Source organism: Trichechus manatus, unplaced genomic scaffold, assembly GCF_000243295.1.
Source record: "Trichechus manatus latirostris isolate Lorelei unplaced genomic scaffold, TriManLat1.0 scaffold00185, whole genome shotgun sequence".
Taxonomy (NCBI): domain Eukaryota; kingdom Metazoa; phylum Chordata; class Mammalia; order Sirenia; family Trichechidae; genus Trichechus; species Trichechus manatus.
In genome coordinates, this window is record NW_004444121.1 from 4,288,084 (window position 1) to 4,309,736 (window position 21,653).

General features: G+C 61.5%; 1 protein-coding gene across 5 annotated transcripts in view; it reads right to left on the reverse strand.

Annotated features, from left to right (window-relative positions):
- Positions 1-6,682: 6,682 nt before the first annotated feature.
- The window catches only part of PLEC (plectin), a 58,567-nt gene continuing 43,596 nt past the window's right edge, over positions 6,683-21,653 (reverse strand). For all 5 annotated transcript variants that reach the window (XM_023741643.1, XM_023741642.1, XM_023741644.1 and 2 more), the window contains 9 exons: positions 21,389-21,546; positions 20,788-20,966; positions 19,646-19,784; positions 19,200-19,556; positions 18,946-19,029; positions 18,680-18,784; positions 18,491-18,589; positions 14,206-17,586; positions 6,683-14,056 (listed from right to left, as the gene is read on the reverse strand). In XM_023741643.1, the coding sequence (XP_023597411.1) occupies positions 7,844-14,056; positions 14,206-17,586; positions 18,491-18,589; positions 18,680-18,784; positions 18,946-19,029; positions 19,200-19,556; positions 19,646-19,784; positions 20,788-20,966; positions 21,389-21,546 (10,715 nt within the window). In that variant the 3' untranslated portion in view covers positions 6,683-7,843. The remainder of the gene's footprint in view (positions 14,057-14,205; positions 17,587-18,490; positions 18,590-18,679; positions 18,785-18,945; positions 19,030-19,199; positions 19,557-19,645; positions 19,785-20,787; positions 20,967-21,388; positions 21,547-21,653) is intronic.

Sequence of the window (21,653 nt, forward strand, 5' to 3'; positions counted from 1 at the left end):
TTGTTGGGACCAGTCCCATAATTTCGGATTCAGGAGATCTGGGATGGGGTCAAGAGTTTACATCTCACAAGTTCCCAGGTGACCCTGCTGCTGCAGTTCTGGAGGTCACACTTTGAGGCCCAATGGCTTATTCTATATAATGAAATTTAAAAATGGATGAGCAGAAGGTTGAGGTCAGCTATCTCAATGGAAAACACAGTCACGTGCCTCATTTCCTTATCTAAGTCATTCCTCAACCAGAACACAGAAATTGAAAGAGCAGCCAGGTCACCTTGAGGAAAGACCCTACAACACTACATGTGTAGGCATAGCGATTCCTCCAATCCTTCCCCAAAGGGACCTAAAGCCACTTACCTGGGCCACTGTGCCCTGGAAAAGGGGAACACCCAGGTCGGATGTGAGCTGACACTGATACCTGGAGACTCAAGAATAATCGTGAGTTCCCTGTTAGAGCAGGGGCACGCAGAGTCAGGAAATAGATGGAGTCCTGGCCCAGATCCCTTCACAGAGGGTCCAGTGGTTTCACAGACCCACCAGGTAGTCACAACCGAGTCCATGAATGTATAATTGGAATGGACAGGCTTAACAGTTGGCAGAACACACACACTGGTCCTTTGGCCTATGGAGTAAAAATGATTTTTCAAGGACAGACCAAATGGAAGCCCTAGAAATTCTCCCTCATCTGCAGGCAAGATAATAAATTAAAAATAATATTGCATCTTGGTTGAAATGGCAGACATTAACAGCACCTCAAACACTGAGAGGATGTGTGGGTGATGGTCATCACCTCCCCATTTAATTCACTGGTTAGGTCCCTGCAAAAATGGAATGGATCAGGGTGTATGACAGTGGACCACCACAAACGTAACTGATAGTAGCCCTAGTTACAGCTGTTGTGTTGTCTGACGTCTTTCTAGAACAGATTCACATGACTTCTGATAAGTGGTCTGTGGTTACTGACTTGGCAAATGTTTCTTTTTCATACTGATAGAAGGAGGATCAGAAAGAGTTCACATTGTCGTGGGATGGACAACAGTATACGTTCACACTTTTGCCCCCCGGGCTGTGTTAACTTTTCTGCTCTGTCACAGTACTGTCTAAAGGAACTTGGATCATCTGACCAACCCACAAGGGAATACATTGTCCATTCTGTTGTAAACATCACAATAACAGGCCTGACAAGTGGGAAGTGGCAAGTATTCTAAAAGTCCTGTGAAGACACGTGCACAACCAAGTGTGGGAGATAAACTCAACCAATATCTGAGGAATGGCAACTTTAGGGAAGTTTTTAGGACCCAGTAATATGGAGCAGGCTAGGACACCCTCTCCAAGGACAGGACATGTTTTGAACTTTGCATTTCCTACCACTAAGAAAGAAGCACAGCACTTGATGAGCCTCCTTGGGTTTTGGAGAAAGCCTATAACACACTTGGGAATACTACACCAATCCATTTATTGGATGACATGGATGGCTTTTAGTTTTGAGTGGATCCCAGAAAAAGAAGGCGTACTGCAGCTGGTAAAGCTGTGGTGCAAATAATCCTGCCACCTGCCCACATGACCCAGCAGATCCCATGCTACTAATCTGTGGTAGGTAGGTAAAGCTGCAATGTGGGTTCTCTGGCATGGCCGGGAAAGAGAACTGCAGCACAGACCCCTAAGGTTCTGAAGCAACAGAGATCTACGTACTATCCATGAACGATTCCTGGTGTGCTACTGGGACCTGGTGGGAGCCGAGCACCCAACCATAGGACAACAGTAACTATGCAACCATAGCTTCCCATCATGAGCTGGGTGCCACCAGACCCACCAAGTCATAAGGCTGAGCAGGCTCAGCAAGGATTCACAGTAAGATGGAGTGGACATGTAGGATCAGGCTCAAGCAGGGCCAGAGGGTAGGAGTAAGCCACACAAGCAGGTGGCCGAGACCCTCCCATGTCATCCATCACTGTTACATCATGGCCTCATAGAGGGCTCCCAGTGACCAGCTGATGGAAGAGGCCATAAAACTGGGCTTGGTTCACAGATGATGGGCATGGTATAATGGTATGGGCTTAGAACAGATAGCTGCTGTGCTACAGCTCCACTTGGGGTGGCCCTGGAGATGGTGCTGAGGGGAATACCCTGCACATAGCTTTGGGTGATGCATTGGGTTCTCCACCTTGTGCAGAGAGCGAGTGGATCAAGGCAAGGATACACATGGAGAGAACAGCACTCAAGGTGGGAATACTTGTGGAGAGACCAGTGATCAAGGTGAGGATACACATGGAGAGAAGAGCAGATCAAGGTGAGGATATGCGTGAAGAGAGAGTGGATCTAGGTGAGGATACATAGGGAGAGAGAGTGGATCAAAGTGATGATATTTATGGAGAGATGAGCAGATGAAGGTGAAGATACACATGGAGAGAGAGTGGAACAAGGTGAGGATATTGTTATGGATTGAATTATGTCCCCAAAAAAATGTATGTCAGCTTGGCTAGGCCATGATTCCCAGTATTGTGTGATTGTCCACCATTTTGTCAGCTGATGTGATTTTCCTATATGTTGTAAATCCTACCTCCATGATGTTAATGAGGTGGGATTAGCAGCAGTTATGTTAATGAGGGAGGACTCAATCTACGAGATTAGGTTGGGTTTTAAGCCAATGTCTTTTGAGATATAAAAGAGAGAAGTGAGCAGAGAGACGTGGGGACCTCATACCACCAAGAAAGTAGTGCCAGGAACAAGGAACAGAGTGTGTCCTTTGGACCCAGGGTCCCTGTGTTGAGAATCTCCTAGTCCAGGGGAAGATTAATGACAAGGACTTTCCCCCAGAGCTGACAGAGAGAGAAAGTCTTCCCCTAGAGCTGACATCCTGAATTCAGACTTCTAGCCTCTTAAACTGTGAGAGAATACATTTCTCTTTGTTAAAGCCATTCACTTGTGGTATTTCTGTTATAGCAGCACTAGATAACTAAGACAGAATTTGGTACAGGGAGTGGGGTTCTATTCTAACAGATAACTAAAATGTGAAAGCAGTTTTGAAACTGTGAATGGATAGAGGCTGGAAGAGGTTTAAAGTGCCTAATAGTAAAAGCCTAGACTGCCTTGAAAAGACTGTTGGTGGAATTATGGACATCAAAGACAATTCTGGTGAGGACTCGGAAGGAAGTGAGGAGAGCTTTTACACTGGAGACGGTGCAGACAGCAAGAAGGAGCAGCAGAGAAACGGCGGCAGCAGAACCAGACCAGCACAAGACCATTCTGGAACCAACCCATGGAGCAAGAGAGTTGAGTGCCTTTGGCAGGAGGCTTCCTGGTAGAGTGGGGTGCCTCCAGGCACTTATCAATGGATCTAGGCTTGCCAACCCACAGAACAAGAGAACTGAGGGCTTTCTGGTTGAAGTTTACTGGTGGAGTGGGGTTCCTCCAGGCACTAATCAGTGGAGCTAAAGAGCTTTGGAACACTTGTCCCAGCAGGGCAGACAAGGGCGGTGTGGCTCGAGGGGCCAAGAGACCAAGGAAGCAGACCTGGAGAGACAAGGAACACAGGAAGCAGAGCTGCCTCAGTCTCAAAGAGTATGGCCATGACCCATGACCTCTAGGGTCTCAAAGGGTGGAGTCACCACTCAGATGGACTAGAAAGGGACCGCCCAAATTCGAGGGATCAGAGTTGCCCTTCCAGTGGACTTGGAAGGTGGAGCTGAAGCCCAGGGCTGAGGGACCTCCACTGAGAATCCAGAGAGTGTGGCCAGTACCTAGAGTCTGGAGGTCAGGGCCATTGTCTAAATGGTCTCAGAGAACAGAGGATTATTTTCAAGCCTTGAGGACTAATGTAATGTGTTCTGCTGACTTGCTTGGTGTGTGTTATTCCTTCTTTCCCTCCAATTTTTCCCATTTGCAATGGAAATGTCTAGCTTGTGGCTGTTCCACCACTGTACTTTGGAAGCAGATAATATGTATTCTAGATACCACAGATGAAGAGAAATTTTTTGGATTTTGGACTTGGAGTTAAGACTTTTGCTATGATATTATGGGGTGAATGTGTTTTACATGTGGCAAGGACATGAATTTTGGGGTGCCAAAGTGTGTATGTTATTGTGTCCCCAAAAATGTACGTCAACATGGCTAGGTCATGATTCCCAGTTTGTGTGATAGACCATCATTTTGTCATCTGATGTGAGTTTCCTATGTGTTGTAAATCCCACCTCTATGATGCTAATGAGGCGGGATTAGAGGCAGTTATGTTAATAAGGCAGAACTCCATCTACAAGATTAGGTGTGTCTTAATCTCTTTTGAGATATAAAAGAGAGAAGCAAGCAGAGAGACATGGGGACCTCATACCACCATGAAAGTAGTGCCAGGAGCACAGTGTGTCTTTTGGACCTGGGGTCCCTGTGCTGCGAAGCTCCTAGTCCAGGGGAAGATTGATGATAAGGACCTTCCTCTAGAGCTGAGAGACTTCCCCTAGAGCTGGCATCCTGAATTCAGACTTCTAGCCTCCTAAACTGTGAGAGAATACACTTCTCTTCGTAAAAGCCATCCACTTGTGGTATTTCTGTTATAGCAGCACTAGATGGCTAAGACAGATAAACATGGAGAGAGAGCAGATCAAGGTGAGGATACACATGGAGAGCGACTGGATCAAGGTGAAGATACACATGGAGAGAGTGGATCAAGGTGAGGATACACATGGAGAGCGACTGGATCAAGGTGAAGATACAGAGAGAGAGAGTGGATCAAGGTGAGGATACTTGTGGACAGATGAGTGATCAAGGCGAAGATACACATGGAGAGAGTGGATCATGGGGAGGATGCATGGAATGAGAGGGATCAAGGTGAGGATACACAAGGACTCACAGTCAAGTAAAAGGCTCTCTGGTTGGTCAGGAGGCTAAAAGGAGCAAGACTGGAAGATCGTGGAAAGGAGTGCTCGATGGACACGTGGGAGTGCATCTTGTATCGCATGTTGACGACAACCTGAAAGCACCCCCTGCAGAGGAGGCACCGAACAACCCAGTGGACCAATGACTCTGCCAGGGCCTAGCACTTGCACAGGGTGCCCTGACGGAGCAGACAAGGAACAGAGAAAGACCAACAGTGGCTCCCTCTCCCCAAGGCTGACCAACTCCCGTCATTGCTGCACGTCCCGCCTTCCAGCAATGAAGACCACCAGAGGCCCCTGACACAATCGCATCCCTCCATGAGACCAGCTGGTGACTGTGTGGCAAACTGATGACTCCAGACTTCTTCACCTTGGAAAGGACAATTCATGTATTCCAGGTGGGGGCTTACCTTTCTAGCCTAGGGTGCCCCAGATAACTGATCTACCATAGCGTAAGGCTGCCTCAGACCATGGGACCCACTCCACAGCAGAGGAGGTGCTGTGGTGGGTGCAGGAGGCTGATTCACTGGTCCTCCCACACACCACGCCACTCAGAAGCCGCCAGCCTGGTTGTTGGGACTGACTTACGGGAGGGCAGCTGAGACGCTACCTTGATGATGACACCCTATAGGACTGAGGCACTGTCCTTCAGGATATTGTCTTTACCTTCAGCCAATGGTCATTGTATAGTGCTGTGTCCCCAGCAGGCGTGACACATGGGGCTGGGAACCACAGGGTGGAAGCAGGGGTGCCCTGCTCACCATCGCTCCCGGTGGCCCACTGGGAAAATTCAGCTTCCTGTCTCTACAACTAAGCTATGAGGGTTTTAGGGTCCTGGTCCCCAGGGAGAACACATTTCCACCTGGGGACACAGTATTGAAGAGTCCCACTTAAACTACAGCTTCCACCAGGTCACTGTGGGCTCCTCATTCCAGTGGACCAGCATGCAAAGCAGCGTCACCATTCTGGCGAGGACAACCCTGACCATCACGAGGAGGCGGAGCTACTGCTCCAACGGGGGCAGGAAGGAGTCTTGGCCCCAGAGGATCCCTGGGGGCACCGCTCAGTACTTCCATGTCATCTTAACCGCGAATGAGCAAGGAGAGCAAACAGAGCCCGACAAGGGCGTGGGAACAGAGACTCAGACCCCGAGGAACCAGGGGCCAGGTCCCCCTCCCCCAGTGAAGCGGGGAGATGAGGGTCAGTCATGGGCTCAGGAACCTCCTCCTGTTTTCGCAGGAACCACGACCTATCAGAACCCCGGAGAAGCTGGGTCTGGATGGCGTAAACTGAATGTGCGAAGCAAGTGGGTCAAGGGGTGGACTGTGGTAGATGCTGTTGGTGCTTTACCCATTGCCCAGGTGCCAGGGGCGCTGCTAAGGCTCACAGTAGCATCCTTCTTTGGAGAAGTATCCTTGGCTGGCAGAAACCACTTAGGGAGGTTATCTTTCTCCCTCCTGAGGGGGGCACAGCTAATGACTGGCTGATACCGGGGTAAGACACCACCTCATAGAAAATCACATGAGCACATTAAGTGCTGATCATGTGTCCAGCCTCAGGTGACAACCTGTCATCTGGACTCACAGTGGAGATAGGGAAGCCACTGTGAGCAGGCCTCTGCCCTGCCCTTCACTGCAGCCCTACTCACTGCAGGCCCTCCAGCCAGCCGGCGGTTTCTCTTGCCCCCAGATGGCCGGCCTCAGGCCAGTGTCTTCACAGAGGACTTGCTCCTGTCCCTGGCCAGCACACAGTGACTGAGCTCAGAGCACCAAGCCTGGGACCGAAGCGTCCACACCCAGCACATGCCTGACCCCAGGACAAAAGATAGGCGGACTCGCAGAAAAGTTGGAATTGCTTTATTGGGGGCGGGTGCTGTGGGGCCCCGCCCATGGTCAGGTTAGTGTTCTGCCCTCACAGAGGTGGCTGGCAGCCCGGCCCCTCCCCCCGCTGCCTGCCTGGGTTAGTGGAACATGCAAAGCTCAGAGGGTGGAGGCAGGGGTGAGAGCCACCAAGGCCAGGGCTGGGTGGGGCAGGAGGGTGGGTGGCACCGGGCTGGGATGCCCAGGCCAATGCAGACAGTCCAGTTGGGATCCCTGGGCCCAACAGAGGGGCTGTGGCTGTTCTGTGGGCGGGGCTCCCTGGGAGAGACAGGCAGGCAGCAGCCCCTGGTCTGGGTGGGCACCCAAAACAGGGCTCCACGGGGCAGGACAGGACAGCTCTGCAGAGGCCTCATCCCACCAGGCCATCCTGGGCCGACCCAGCCTGAGAACTGGGAACCCAGGGCAAGCCTTCCACAGGCACGTCCGTCTCCCAGCCAGGTGTGGGTCCTCAGGGCCCGGGGACAAGGGAGGACACAAAAGGCACTTACTAGGGGAGCTGAGGCTGGAAGGCTGCAGCCAGAGGCCTGGGGCCTGGGAGTGTCAGGGAGGGACTGACAAGCCAAGACGGAGAGCTGAGAACGGCCCCCAGCTCAGGCGGCAGCCGCAGGAGCAAAACAGGGGGCTGGGCCCGGCCGGGCCTGCAGACTGGAGCCCCATCTTCCCATGGGGAAGAGGCTTCTCTGAGCAGGCTGGAAGACATGGCTGACCTGGGGACCCCCACCCAGCAAGGCCCACTGAGTCAGCAGGCGGCCCTGGAAACACTGAGAAATGCTGACCCCTGGGGTCGACGCCCGAGAAGACAGAGGACCTTGTTAGCCAGGGGCAGGACCATCCCCTGGGGAGATGGGGGGCGGGGGGCTGGGGCCTGACTCTGGGCCCTCCAAGGCACCTGGCTGTGGTGAGTGGCAGGTAGGGGGCAGTGGAGAGACCCAGGCCGTGTGGACAGCAGGTCTATATTACTATGTTAGTCTGGTCTTTTCGGTTAGATTCTAGGCACCGCGTTGGAGGAAGACTCCTTTAGACAAGAGAGGAAGCCCCGGCACCCCGTGCGGAGGGGCCTGGCCGCATGCAGAGCGGGGGCGGGGGGCAGGCAGGGGGTCAGGCCGCCGCGGACTCAGGGCCCCCCAGCGAGGGCGAGGGCCCCGAAGCGTAGCGGCGGCCATAGCCCGAGGAGGAGTAGGAGGAGGAGGAGAAGGTCATGGAGAAGCCGGAGGCGGTGGCGTCGAAGCTGCCACGCCGTGAGCCAGCCCGCGAGCCCGTGCGGGAGCCCGTGCGGGAGCCGGTGGTGGAGCCGGAGCCGCTGACGCTGTAGGGGCTGTAGTAGCCCTTGCTGGACTGGGCAGCAGCCTCCATCAGACGCAGCCCCGTGCCCTCTTCCACCATGCTGCGGTCCAGCGCGTCCTTGTAGGAGATCTTGAGCTTGGTCTTGGGACAGGTGAGATACTTGGAGTAGGCACCGACGTCACGCAGCTTCTGGGCGGTGCGGGTGTCCACGGTGCCCTTCTGGAGGGCCTCGTCAAGTGGCACGCGGCCCGGAGCACCGGGCTCAATCAGCCCACCTGTCAGGTACTGCACCTCCAGGAAGCGCTGGCCGGCCTCGTAGTAGAGCCAGCCCTTCTTGAGTGCCTGGGCCGCCGACATCTTGGTCTTGGTGCGTGGGTCCTCGAAGCCGCAGAAGGCCTTCTGGGCCAGGCTGATGCGGTCCACCATGATCTTGTCCACCAGGCCCTTGTTGACGGCCTCGGTGACAGAGAAGCGCTCGCCCGTGCCGGGGTCGATGATGCCGCCGGTGCAGGCCTGTGCTTCCAGCAGCCGCTGCCCCGTTATGTTGTCCACCAGGTTGCGGCGCATGGCCTCGGTGATGGACACCTTCTCCAGTGTCTCCGTGTCGAGGATGCCAGCCACCGGGCCCGTCTCCTCCGTGGGGTCAGACCAGGGGGACAGCTGGGTGCGGGAGACAGCGGGGCTGAGCGGGTAGGAGGAGGAGGAGCCGACCGAGGAGGAGCGGGAGCGGAAGCCACTGGCATTGCCCGAGAGCATGTCGGCGAACTCAGTGATGGAGAGCGTGCCGGAGCGGTACTGGTCCAGTGTCGAGCGGTCAATGAGGTTCTTGGTAATGGCCTCGTCGATATCGTACTGGCGGCCGGAGCGCCGGTCGATGATCATGGACTTGACAACACCATCTGAGGAGGAGATGGTGATCTCCTCCCACTCACACTCCTGCTCTGACAGCTCCAGGTACGTCTGGTGGTCGATGAGGCCCTTGCGGTAGGCCTCGTACACCGACATCTCCTTGCCTGTCTCGGGGTCCACGATGACCACGCGGCGCTTGCGCACTGAGGACTTGGAGGACGTCTTGCGCTCCCGCTTCTTCTCCTTCAGCGGCAGCAGGCACAGCTCAGTCTGGGGGTCCGTGATGCAGCGCTCCATCAGCTGCAGGTAGGTGAGGTTCTCCTCCGTGTTGGGGTCGAAGAAGCCCTTGGTGTCATCTGAAGGGTCGGTCAGGATCTCGTTCATCTCCTCGTCGAAGAGGCCACGCTTGTAGGCCACCTCCACGGGCAGGCGGTGGCTCTCCTCGGGGTCAATGATGCCACCCGTGGCGATCTGGGCCTCCAGCAGGCGGATGCCGTGGTCCTTGAGGATCAACCCCTTCTTCATGGCCTGGAAGAGGGAGATGAGCTTTCCGGAGTAGGGGTCCTTGTAGCCAGTGACAGCACGCTCAGCCGACAGCAGCTTATCCTTGAACTCAGGGCCCACAATGCCCATGCGCACGGCCTCCTCCACGGTCAGCTTGAGCCCCTTGATGGGGTCGATGACGTAGCCAGTGGCTGCCTGCGCCTCCAGCAGCTCGAAGGCTGTGCCAGGCCGGATGATGCCCCTCTTCATGGCCTGGTACACCGACAGCCGCTCCTTGGTGGCATCCACGAAGACGCCGGCGATGCAGCTGGTACCCTCGAGGAACCTCTGCAGGTTCTTGGTCACCTCCTCGACGGACGTGAGGCCCTCCTGCAGCTGCAGCGCGGTGGCCTCGTCCATCACCTGGGAGCGCACCAGCTCCTCCACCGAGATCTGCTTGCGCAGCCCGCGGAAGGTCAGCTTGCGGGAGTCTGAGAGCGGCAGGAGCAGCTGGCCACTCTTGTCGTCCTGGCGGCACCGCTTCAGCAGCTGCGTGTAGCTGAGCCGCTCGTCCGTGGAGGGGTCCACGTAGCTGCGGACCTCACTGGGCTCCGAGAGCTGGTCGTGTGTGTCCTTGTTGAGGTAGCCACGCTGGTAGGCCACCTCCAGTGGCAGGTGGAAGCCCAGGTGTGGGTCAATGATGCCGCCTGTGGCCAGCTGGGCGTCCAGCAGGCGCAGCGCCTCCTCGGCTGGGATCAGATCCTTCTTCATGGCCTGGAACAGCGAGATGGTCTGCTCAGTGTAGGGGTCGCGGTAGCCACTCACGGCACGCTCAGCTGACAGCAGCCGGTCATGCAGCTCGGGCCCCACCAGGCCCTTGCGCACGGCCTCGTCCACCGTCAGCCGCTCGCCCTTCAGGGGGTCCAGCAGGAAGCCTGTGGCTGCCTGGGCCTCCAGCAGCAGGCGGGCCACCTCGGCGCTCACCAGCCCCTTCTTGAGGGCCTGGTAGACGGTCAGCGTCTGCCGGGAGCCGGGCACGTAGATGCCGGCCACGCAACCCGTGCCGTAGAGGTAGCGCCAGGCGTCCTTGGCCTCGAGCACTTCGCGCAGGGTCTTGATCCCCTCGCGGAGCAGATTGTAGGTCTCGAGGGAGATGATGTGGGCTTCATATAGGTCCTCAGCGGTGAGGCGGCGGCGCACGTAGTCGTAGGAGGCCAGGTTCTGCTGGCGGATGACCTCTGTTTTCTCAATGATCTCGATGATGATGATGATCATGCGCTCCTTGGTCACCCGGCCGGCCCGGAAGTCCTCCATCAGGCGGGCCCGCTGCTCTGCTGGGATCATGTCCGACTGCATCACCTCCCACAGCGACATGGTGGAGGCGCCGGGGCCGCCACCCGGAAGCTCAATCTGCGTCTCCTCGAATGCTCGCCGTGTTTCCTCCTCTGTGTACACCTGCGTGGTCTCCGCCACCTCAGGCCCCTCTGCTGCTCTCAAGGGCAGGAGGAACAGCCCAGTTTCGGGGTCCTCCACACAGCGCGCCAGCAACTGCCGATAGGTGAGGTTCTCGTGCGTGTTGGGGTCAAAGAAGCCCTTGGTGTCATCGCTGGGGTCCGCCAGCACACGGTTCATGTCCTCGTCGAAGTAGCCACGCTGGTAGGCCACCTCCACAGGCACGCGGTGGCTGTGCACAGGGTCGATGATGCCGCCCGTGGCGATCTGGGCCTCCAGCAGGCGCACGCCGTGGTTCCTGAGGACCAGGCCCTTCTGCATGGCCTGGAAGAGGGAGATGGTGGAGCCCGAGTAGGGGTCCTTGTAGCCAGTCACAGCCTTCTCGGCTGACAGCAGTTTCTCATGCAGCTCTGGCCCTACCACACCTGCCTTGACCGCCTCATGGACATAGAGCCGCTGGTTGCGCACGGGGTCCACCAGGAAGCCGGTGGCTGCCTGCGCCTCAAGCAGCAGTGTGGCCGTGCTGGGCCTAAGTAGGCCCCGCCGCATGGCCTCGTAGACAGTCACTTTCTCTTTGGAGTCCTCCAGGTAGATGCCGGCCACGCAGCCGCTGCCCCGGAGCAGCATCCGCACGGCGTCCACCTCGGAGAGGTCTTTGACTGATGTCTTGCCGTCCTGGAGCTGCTCAAACTGTGCCCTGCTGAGGACCTTGGCGTCCAGGAGCTCACTGGCCGGGACTGGCGCCCGCAGGCCGCTGAAGGTCAGCTTCTCCTGCCGCCTGATCTCTGTCTCCTCAATGATGGTGATGAGGATCTTGATGATCTTCTCCACAGTGACCTTGCCCGTGCGATACTGCCGCAGCAGCTCCCGCCTCTGCTCCTCTGTGAAATACTCGGAGCTGATAAGTTCCCAGACACTGACCGTCCGGCCCCTGAAGCCGCCCACAGGGACCTCGACGGTGGCCTTCTCGAAGGTCTCGCGGGCCTGTGTGTCGGAGTAGAGCTCCTCCTGCAGGGCCCGTGCAGCCTTCTCGGAGAGCGGCAGCAGGCTGAGCCCAGTGAGCTGGTCCGGCTGGCACTGCTGCTGCAGCTGGCTGTAGGTGAGCGGCTCCTGTGCACCAGGGTCGTAGAAAGTCTTGGCGTCATCCTGCGGCGCCAACAGAGCCCTGCGTGTCTCCTTGTCCAGGTAGCCCCGTGCGTAGGCCACATCCAGGGGCACGCGGTGGCTCTTGCTGGGGTCCACGATGCCACCCGTGGATAGCTGGGCATCCAGCAGACGCAGGCCCTGCTCCCTGGGGATGAGGCCCTTCTTCCAGGCCTGGAATAGGGACACGGTCTGGCCTGAGTAGGGGTCCCGGTAGCCCGTCACAGCCTTCTCAGCTGACAGCAGCTTCTCGTGCAGCTCGGGCCCCACCAGGCCAGCACGCACTGCCTCGTCTACCGTCAGCCGAGCGCTGGTGGCAGGATCGAGGATATGCCCAGTGCCCGCCTGGGCCTCCAGCAGAGCCATGGCCACCTTGGGCTTCAGCAGGTCTCTCCGGAGGGCCTCGTAGATGCTTAGCCTCTGCCTCGCCTCCTCCAGCCACACTCCTGCGATGACGTCAGCGCCGCGCAGGGCCCGCCGCACAGCATCCACCTCAGCCACCTCCCGCACGGAGCACTCGCCCCGCTGCAGCTGGCCATACACATCTTGGCTGATGACCCCGCTCTCGAGCAGCTCGGCGGCGGGCACCAGGGCGCGTAGGCCCTCGAAGCAGAGCTGGCCTTTCTGCTCATGCTCCTCCACCACGGTGATGACGATCTTGATGATCTTCTCCACCGTGATCTTGCCAGAGCGGAACTGCCGCAGCAGATCACGCCGCTGCTCTGCGGTGAAGTATTCAGAGTTGATGATCTCCCAGATGGTCACCGTCTTGCCCTGGAACTTGCCGAAGGGCGCGGACACGGTGGCCTTTTCAAACACGTCACGTACCTCCGAGTCCGAGTAGACCAGCTCGCCACCCTTGACAGCCTTATCTGTGAGCGGCAGGACGCGGAGCCCGGTGTCAGGGTCCCGCACGCAGCGCTCCAGCAGCTGCAGGTAGGTGAGGTTCTCGTGCGTGTTGGGGTCGAAGAAGCCCTTGGTGTCGTCGCCGGGGTCCGCCAGCACGCGGTTCATGTCCTCGTCGAAGTAGCCGCGCTGGTAGGCCACCTCCACGGGCAAGCGGTGGCTGTGCACGGGGTCGATGATGCCGCCCGTGGCGATCTGGGCCTCCAGCAGGCGCACGCCGTGGTCCCGCACGATGAGGTCCTTCTGCAGGGCCTGGAAGAGGGAGATCTGCTCGCCCGTGTAGGGGTCGGTGTAGCCGGTGACGGCGCGCTCGGCCGACAGCAGCTTGTGGTGCAGCTCAGGGCCCACAAGGCCCTCCTTTACGGCCTCGTTGACAGTCAGCCGTCGGTTGTGCACGGGGTCCAGCAGGAAGCCCGAGGCCGCCTGAGCCTCCAACAGCACCAGAGCAGTGCCGGGGCTCAGCAGCTTCCTCTGCAGGGCGCTGTAGATGCTCAGCTTCTCGTTGGACGACTTCAGCAGCAGCCCAGCGATGCTCCCAGTGCCCTGCAGGTAGCGGCGCACATCCTCGTGCCGCGCGAGTTCGGCCACCGTGGTGTGGCCCTGTGCCAGCCGCTGCAGCTCCTCCGTGCTCAGGATGCCCACCTCCTGCAGCTGGCGCGCTGACACCTTCCGCCGCAGGCCCTCAAAGGCATGCTGTAGCTCCTCCGCGGTGGGGCCGTCGGGCGCATCGCGGCCGCTGGGCAGGGCCTCGGTGATGGCGGCCTGCGAGGCGGCCACCTCCTCCGTGTGTGCCAGCGCGGCACGGTGCTCCTCCTCCAGCCGCTGCAACCGCTCCCGCAGCTTCCGGTTCTCCTCGGCCAGCAGCTGCTCCTGCTGCTGCCGCTGCTGCTCCAGGCGCTGCAGCTCCTCCTGCTTGCGCCGCACACCCTCCTCGGCCTCTCGCTGCCGCCGCCGGGCCTCCTCCATACTGGCCACCAGCTGCTGCTTCTCCTGCTCCATCTGCTGCTGCTGCCGCTGCTGCTCCTCACGCAGCTGCTGCGCCTTGGCCACCTCGTCCTGGAAGAGCTGCTCCAGTTTGGCTTTCTCCTGCTCGACGAAGCGCTCCCGCTGCAGCAGGCTGTCCTTCTCAGAGAGGAAACTCTGCTGCAGGGCCTGCGTCTCCTGCAGCAGCTGCTCCTGCTGCACCGTCTGCATCTGCGGGGGCAGGAGCCACTATCAGCACCCGGGGGGCCAAACGCCCTGTCCCATCCGCGAGGCAGACCCTCCCCGCCCACCGGCTTTCGCCCACCTGCCCCGCCCACCCACCGCCGCCGCCGCCACCGTGTGTGACGCGGGCCCGGTACCTCCTCAGACTTGAGCTGCAGCAGCTTGGCCTCCTGCTTGAGTCGCTCCTTCTCACGCTCCAGCTCGGTGATGGCCTCCCGCAGGCGCTCGGCATCCTGGTCGCTCTGCTGCCGCTGGATCTCCAGCGTCTGCACCAACGTCATTTTCTCCTGTGTGCTGATCTCGGTGCGGTGCAGCTTCTCGCTGATCTCCTCGGCCTGCTTCCGGAAGCGCTGGGCGTCCTCCTCGGCTCGGGCCTGGGCCAGGCTCATCTCGGCCACACGCAGCTTGAGCCGCTCGGCCTCCGCGCTCATCTCCAGCTGCCGCTGCCGCTCCGCCTCCAGCGTCCGCTGGAAGCCCTGCGTCTCCTGTGCCAGCTGCTGCGCCATCTGCTCCTTGTCTTCCTGCAGCCGCCGTGCCTGCTCCTGTGCCAGCTCCTTCTGCTGCTGCAGCAGCTCGGCCTCGGCCCTGAGCTGCGTGGCCTCTTGCACTGCCTGAATCTTCTCCTTGAGCATCTTCTCAGCCAGAGCTCGTTGCTGCGCCAGGTCCTCCTCGGCCAGCTGCCGCAGCCGCGCCGCCTCCTGGGCCGCCACGCTCAGCCGCGCGGCCTCCTCAGCCACCTGCTTCATCTTCTCGGCCTCCTCCTGCAGGAAGCGCTGCGTGTTGTCCTTGTCACGCAGGATAAGTGCACGGTTCTCCGCTTCAATGCGGGCCTTGAGCTTGCTTAGCTCCTCCATCTGCACGCGCACCGAGAACAGCTCCTCCTCGACCTGGCTGCGCTGGCGCGCGGCCTCTGTCACCTCCGCCTTCAGCCGCTGCAGCTCTTCGTCCAGGATGCTCTTCTGGTTGTCCGTCTCCTCCAGCTGCAGGCGCAGCGTCGTCAGCTCCTGTTCCACCTGTGCCTTCTGCCGCAGCGTCTGCTCGGCAAACTTCTTGTGCTTCTCCATCTCCGCGTCGGCCGCCTGCTTCTGCCGCAGGGCGGCCTGCTCCGCCTGCGCCCGCCGGGCTGCCTCCTGCTCCGCCTCCTTGCGCAGCTCCTCTGCGGCGGCCTGTGCCTGCGCCCGGGCTTGGGCCCGCTCCTCGGCCTCCTGCTTCAGCCGCTCTGCCTCCTCCACCTGCCGCCGGGACTGCAGCGCCTCCCGCTCGGCCCTCTCCCTTGCCTCCTCCGCCTCCTCGGCCGCGTGCCGCGCCGTGTCTGCCTCGCCGCGCAGGCGCTCCAGCACACTCTGCTCCTGCTGCAGCGTCTGCTGCAGCTCCTGCTCCTTCTGCTGCACGGTGAAGGCGTGCGCCCTCTCCTCCGCCTGCAGCCGCTTCTGTGCAGCCTCCTGCGCCAGCTGCAGCTGCCGTGCTGACTCCTGCTCCGCCCGCTCACGCAGGCGCCATGCCTCCTCCACCTTGGCCTTGAGCCGCTCAACCTCGTCCAGAGCGGCCTTGCGCTGCCGCGCCGCCTCCTCCTCAGCCACCAGGCTCTTCTGCACACGCTCCTCGGCCTCCCGGCGCCGCTGCTCCTCCTCGGCCGCCAGCTGCCGCTGTCGAGCGGCCTCCAGCTCTGCCTGCTCCTTGCTGCGCAGCGTGTCCTCAGCGTTGGCGCGGATGCGGCCCAGCTCCAACTCCAACTCGGCCTTGCCAGCAGCCGCCTTCTCGAAGCTCACCTTGAGCGCGAGGATCTCCTCTTCCACCTGTCGCCGCTGCCGCAGTGTGTCCTCTACCAGGCCCTTCTGCCGCTCCAGCTCGCTCTCCGAGGCCTTGCGCAGCTGTGCCAGGCGCTCCTCGATGTCAGCTTTGTGCTGTGCGGCCTGCTCCTCCAGCCGCCGCCGCTGGAAGGCCTCATCCTCCGCCAACCGCCGCAGCCGCTCGTTTTCCGCCTCCTTCTCTTTGAGCGCGATCTCTGCCTCTGTTTTGAGCCTTGTGGCCTCGCCAATGGCGGCCAGCTTCTCGGCCAGCACCCGCTCAGCCTCCGCCCGCTGCCGGACCGCGTCCTCCTCAGCCAGCTGCCGCTGGCGCTTGGCCTCCTCAGCCAGGACGCGCAGGCGGGCGGCCTCCTCGGCCAGCTCGCGGAACCGGCTGGCCTCGGCCTCCAGCCTCTGCTTGGACTTCTCGCTGGTGGAGCGCGACTCCTCCTCGGCCCGTGCCTTGCTGGACAGCAGCACCTCCATCTCCGCCCGCACCTTGGCCAACTCGGCCTCCAGCTCCTGACGCTTCTGCGTGGCCGCTGCCGCCTCACGCTGCAGCCGTGCCAGCTCCTCCTCAAGAACCTGCCGCTGCTGCTCGCCCTGCTCGGTCTCGGCCCGCAGCCTGATCAGTTCCTGCTCGGCCACTAGACGCTGCTGCGCGGTCCCCTCCGCCAGCTGGCGCTGCCGCTCCAGCTCCTGCTCGGCCAGCTCCCGCTGCCGCACAGCCTGCTCCTCTGCCTTGCCACGCCGCCGCGCCTCGCGCTCCGCCACCTCCTTCTGCTTCTCGGCTTCCACCTGAGCCAGGCTCTTTTGCTGGGCCACTTCCTCAGCCTGCAGCCGCAGCCGCAGCGCTTCATTGGCCTTCAGGCGCCAGCGCTCCAGCTCCCGCTCCGCCTCCTCGCGGGCGCGCTCTGCCTCGGCCTGCTGCTGCATCCGCCGCTCTGCCTCCTCCCGCAGCTGTGCCACGGCCACATGCTCCTCCTGCAGCGTGCGCTCCAACTGGGCTGTCTTCTCCGCGAAGGAGGCACGCTTGCTCTGTAGCTCGGCCTCAGCGCTGCGCTGTGCCGACTCCAGGGCCACCTGCACCTGGCGCTCTCGCTCGACTTCGGCCTGCCGCAGCCGCCGCTCTGCCTCCTCCGCCTGCAGCCGCAGCTCCTCCAGTGCCTGCACGGCCCGCTGCTTCTCACGCGCCGCCTCCGCCTCGGCCACCACTCGCCGTGCCAGCTCCGCCTCTGCCTGTTTCTTGCGCTGGCTCTCATCTTGTACCTGCCTCCGCAGCCGCTCGGCCTCCTCCTGCGCCTGCCGCTTCTGGGCCTCCGCCTCCTCGGCACGCGCGCGCAGAGCCTGCAGCTCGTCCTCGGCCCCGCTGCGCTGGCGCTCGGTGGCCTCCAGCTGCAGGCGCACCACGCGGATCTCTTCCTCGATGCGCAGCCGGCTGCGCTCAGCCGCCTCCGCCTGCCGGGCCTTGGCCTGGATGGCCGCCTCCGAGCTCTGCCGAACGTGCTGCAGCTCCTCCTGGATGCTGTGCTTCTGCTGCTGCGCGTCCACTGCCACCTCCTCCCGCCGGGCCACCTCCTCCTGCATGCGCTGCTGCAGCTCCTGCGCCTCCTGCTCCGCCTGCGCCTTGGCCTGGGCGTGGGCCTCGGCCAGCTGCCGCTGCTTCTCCAACGCGGCCTCCACCTCGGCCAGCCGCTCCCGCTCCTCTGCCCGCTGCTGCTCGGCCAGCCGCTGAGGCCGCGGCAGAAAGAAGGAGAGACCAGAGAGAGCAGTGAGCGCGTGCCGGCACTCTCCGCACCACCACAGCTCACTTGGGACAGCGCGAGCGGGGCGGGACACGTGCACCCGCCCAGGGCTCCGGGGCAGCGAGCGCAGCCTGGCCCCCGTGCTCACCAGCCTGGGGAGAGAGGCCCAGGCGAACTCCCCTCTTCCCGCAGACAGGCGACGAGACAGACAGACGGACAGTAAGAGAGAGAGAGAGAGAGCAAAGCAGCAGGTTCGCAGGGGCTGCAAGCTGGCCCCCTGCACCGCCCCCCGAGCCCTGGTGGACGCGGTGGACACCCGTGGGCCTGGCTCTGGTCGAGAGGCTCCTCCCTGACCAGGGCCATTCCCAGCAGCCCAGTGGGGCAGGGCGGTGGCCAGAGGGGACAGCAGTGCAGACCGAGCCAGCTCAGAAAAGGGCCCTGTGAGCCGAAAGGAGGCAGAACCACACCAGGCCACATGGCAGGGCCACCCAGGGGCAGGGAGGAGCAAAACAGGTGGGCACCTGCCCCATCAGGTGCACCTGGACACCTCTCCCAGCCCCCCACAACCTTCTTGAGCAAGAGAAGAGTGGTCACCGCCAAATCCCCAGAGAGAACGTGCACGAGAGCCAGAAAGACCGCCGGGGAGGAACCACCAGGGAGGAGTTGGGGGGAAGCACGCCACCATCAGGCAAGAGAGGGGAGGTGGCAGCCAAGCTCCACCGCAGGGAGGGCAGTGCAGCCAAGTCACAGGCGTGGGAGGCTGGGGGCCGGGACGTGGCGTGCGTGGGGAGGAGCGCCGGACTGAGTACTCCGAGAAGGGCTGCCGTCGGCTAGGGCGGGTGGGTGGGCAGCAGGATGGACCCCAGCCTGTCTCTCCCCGCCGCCCATACCTCCTCCTCGTCCATGCGCCGCAGGGTCTCGCTGATGAACTTGATGTACTGGCTGGTGAGTGTGGTCAGCTCACTGTAGCGCGTGCGCAGATCCACATACTGCGGCCAGGAGAGTCAGGGTCAGCCCTGCAGAGCTGCGCCCAGTGCCTGCCCCGCCCCAGCCGGCACAGACGCCGGCCCTTGGCTCACCTCCTGGATGACACTCTCCGACCCTGACTGGACCTTGGGCTTCTTGGCCGGCGAGGCCACCGGCTCAAGCTGTGCCTTGTACGTGACCAGCTGGAGCTCGTAGTCCTGGGGGACACACCGCGTCGGCCACCAGCCCGCGAACTGGGGGCCGCCCTGCATTTCCACCCATCGCCCGCTGCTGGCTGAACCCAGGGCTCATGCCCAGCCCCCACCCCCACCCCAGCAAGTCTCCCCAGGATGCCAGGCCGGGCGCCGGGCAGGCTTACCTTGATGGCATTGATGTACTGCTTGGCGAACTTCTGGCACTCCTCCACCTTCTCCCCGTGCTGCTCAATCTCCTCCATCAGCGCCTGGGAAGGGGCGGTCAGCGGCCTCATGGTGCACCCACCTCACAGTCCTGATGGCCCCTGGCTGCGCTCACCCCACACCCGCACCCTGCCCCCTTTGCCCCAGCCCCGGCCCCGCCCCCGCCCCAGCTCTAGTCCTGCCCCCTCCCCCGCCCAGCCCCAGCCTAGCTCACCTTCTCCTGCCGCAGCTGCTCGCGCACAGCCTGGCTATTGGCCAGCGGCACTGCCTGGATCTGCTCCTGCCGCCGCTTGGCGTCCTGCAGCCAGTCGCCCAGCGGGCCGGCGCTCTCGCGGTAATAGCGTAGCTGGCGGCCCAGCTGCTCCAGCTCACGCTGCCGGCTGTCGGCCTGAGCCAGCACCGCCTGCCAGCGCTCCAGCAGCTGTGCCGTGCGCTCACGCCAGCGCTCCACCTCCACATCACGCTCGCCGTGCCGTTGCTGCAGCCGCTCGCCCACCTCCTGCGCTGCCCGCAGCTCCTCACGCAGAGCATCGAACACCGGCTGCTGTGCCTCCGCACGGGCCCGCAGCTCCTGCAGGGAAGAGGTTCAGCCGCAACCAGCCCGCCCGCCCGCCCGCCTGGCCTGACCCCCGCGGTGTACACAGCCCACAGTGCACGTACCTTCAGTGTGGCCTTGGTGGCCTCGAGCTCCGGGAGGGCGGCGGGCACGGCCTGTGCATCCTTGAGCTGCTCCTCGTGGGCTTGCAGCACCTCCTCAGCCCCCTGCGTGCTGCGGATCACCAGGCTGATGGTCTTGAGCCTGTGGGGAGAGCGGGCTCAGAGCCGGCGGCAGCTCCAGGAGCAACAAGCCCAGCTGGCAGAGCCACAGCCCAACACCCGCCATCCAGGCGCCAAGCCCAGGCTGAGCGGACCAGAGCCCTGGTGGCCAGCAGGGACTGGGGGTCACAGGCTCCCGGGAGAAAAGAAGGGGAGAAAAGAAGGGGGCTCCGACTCAGGGATGCTGAAGCCTGGAGATCCCGGGAGCATGTGCCCCACCAAAAGGCGGGACAGAGCCCACCAGCCAGCCCCCAGGGCTGACACCCGAGGTGCCAGGGCTACGGCTCTGCCTTCCAGTCCCCATCGAGGGAGGGGGACGGGTGCAGAAAGATTTCTTGGCCGTATGTGTGAGAAAAAAAGAGCCGAAAAGAGAAAGTTGAAAGTTGTTTGTGTTTGTTTGCAGTCAGGAAACAAACTTGGCGGCACTTTTGAGGGCAGGAGACAGGGTCGGGGGAGATTTCCCACTACACTGTAAAACTTGACCTTTGAACCCTGTGAGTGTATAATCTTTTAAGTTTCTGAATTAACATTCGAGGACAGAAGAGGCCCTGTGTCTGGCTGAGGGGAGCAGGAGATGGGACGGGGGAGGAGTGGGGGGGGCAGAACTCTGCATTCCAGCCAGCGCTGGAGGCGAGTGGGGGGTGGGACCTAAGGGAGTCCTGCCCAAGCCCCCACCCTCTGCTCCCTCTCCAGGTCACCAGGGACCTCCATGCTGCAACCCCTCCCTCCTCATGAGCCCCAGCCCCTCGCTGTCTCGCTTCCTCCCTTCTTCTCCATCTGCGTCCTTCTTGTCCACTACCTCCAGTACGCCATCAGATGGGCAGGAAATCCAGGGTTGCCATCTTGAAACTCAACCCCTCTGCACACCCCAACCTGATGACTCAACCCTCCCTGCCCCCTGATGGTCCATCTGCCATCAGCCACAGCTGGCCGGGCTCTCTGTGCAGAGCCCCCAGTCAGCCTCGGCCCGTGGACGGTACACTCACTTCTCCAGGTAGATGGCGGACAGGCTGCGGACCTGCTCCAGTTTGCCCAGCGTCAGCTCCAGCTCCGAGCGCAGGGTGGGGGCAGCCGGCGAGGGCTCAGGCAGGGCCAGTACCTTCTCAGCCTCAGCGGAGAGCCGGGCGACCCCCTTGCCCAGCCCCTCCACCTCGGCTTGCGCTTTCTGAGAGAGAGGAGGGGACCTGTGACCGCCAGAGCCTGACCCTCAGCACCCCTTGGGAGGGAGATAGATGGAGGCTGGGGGGACAGATGGGAGGAGATGGGGGAAATAAACATACAGGAAATGGGAGCCAGGCTGGGTGAAGGAGACAGGGAAGAGAAAGGGAGGGAAAGAGACGGGAAATGGGGAGATAAAAGGGAAGGGGAAAGCTGGGGCAGAGGGAGGGAGTGGGAGTCGGGGGAAATAACGCTATGGGAAACAGCAGCCAGGCTGGAGGGAGAAGATGGCAAGAGAGAAGGAAGAGGGAGGGAGGGAGAAGAGATGGGGAATGAGGAGAGATAAGGGAACGGGGAAGACGAGCAGACAGGAGAGGTAAGGGAAATGTGGTGAGGGTCGGGGATGAGGGGGCAGGACCGGGCGCCTGCCTGCTGCTCAGCCATGCGCTGGGCACACTCGCGGGCCGGCTCCTTGTCCAGAGGCAGCCGCAGGCGGTGCACGGTGCGTGTCTCGCAAGCCTCCAGCCGCAGCCGGATGTCCTTGAGCTCTGAGATGCAGCGCTGGCAACGTGACTCCTCCTGCTCCCCTGGGGGACACACCACGGTCACGGCCACCGGACCACGGCTTACCGCCCACCCTGCCCGCCCACACCCGCCGCCCTGCCTGGACCACGGCCTCCTACCCGCCCTGCCC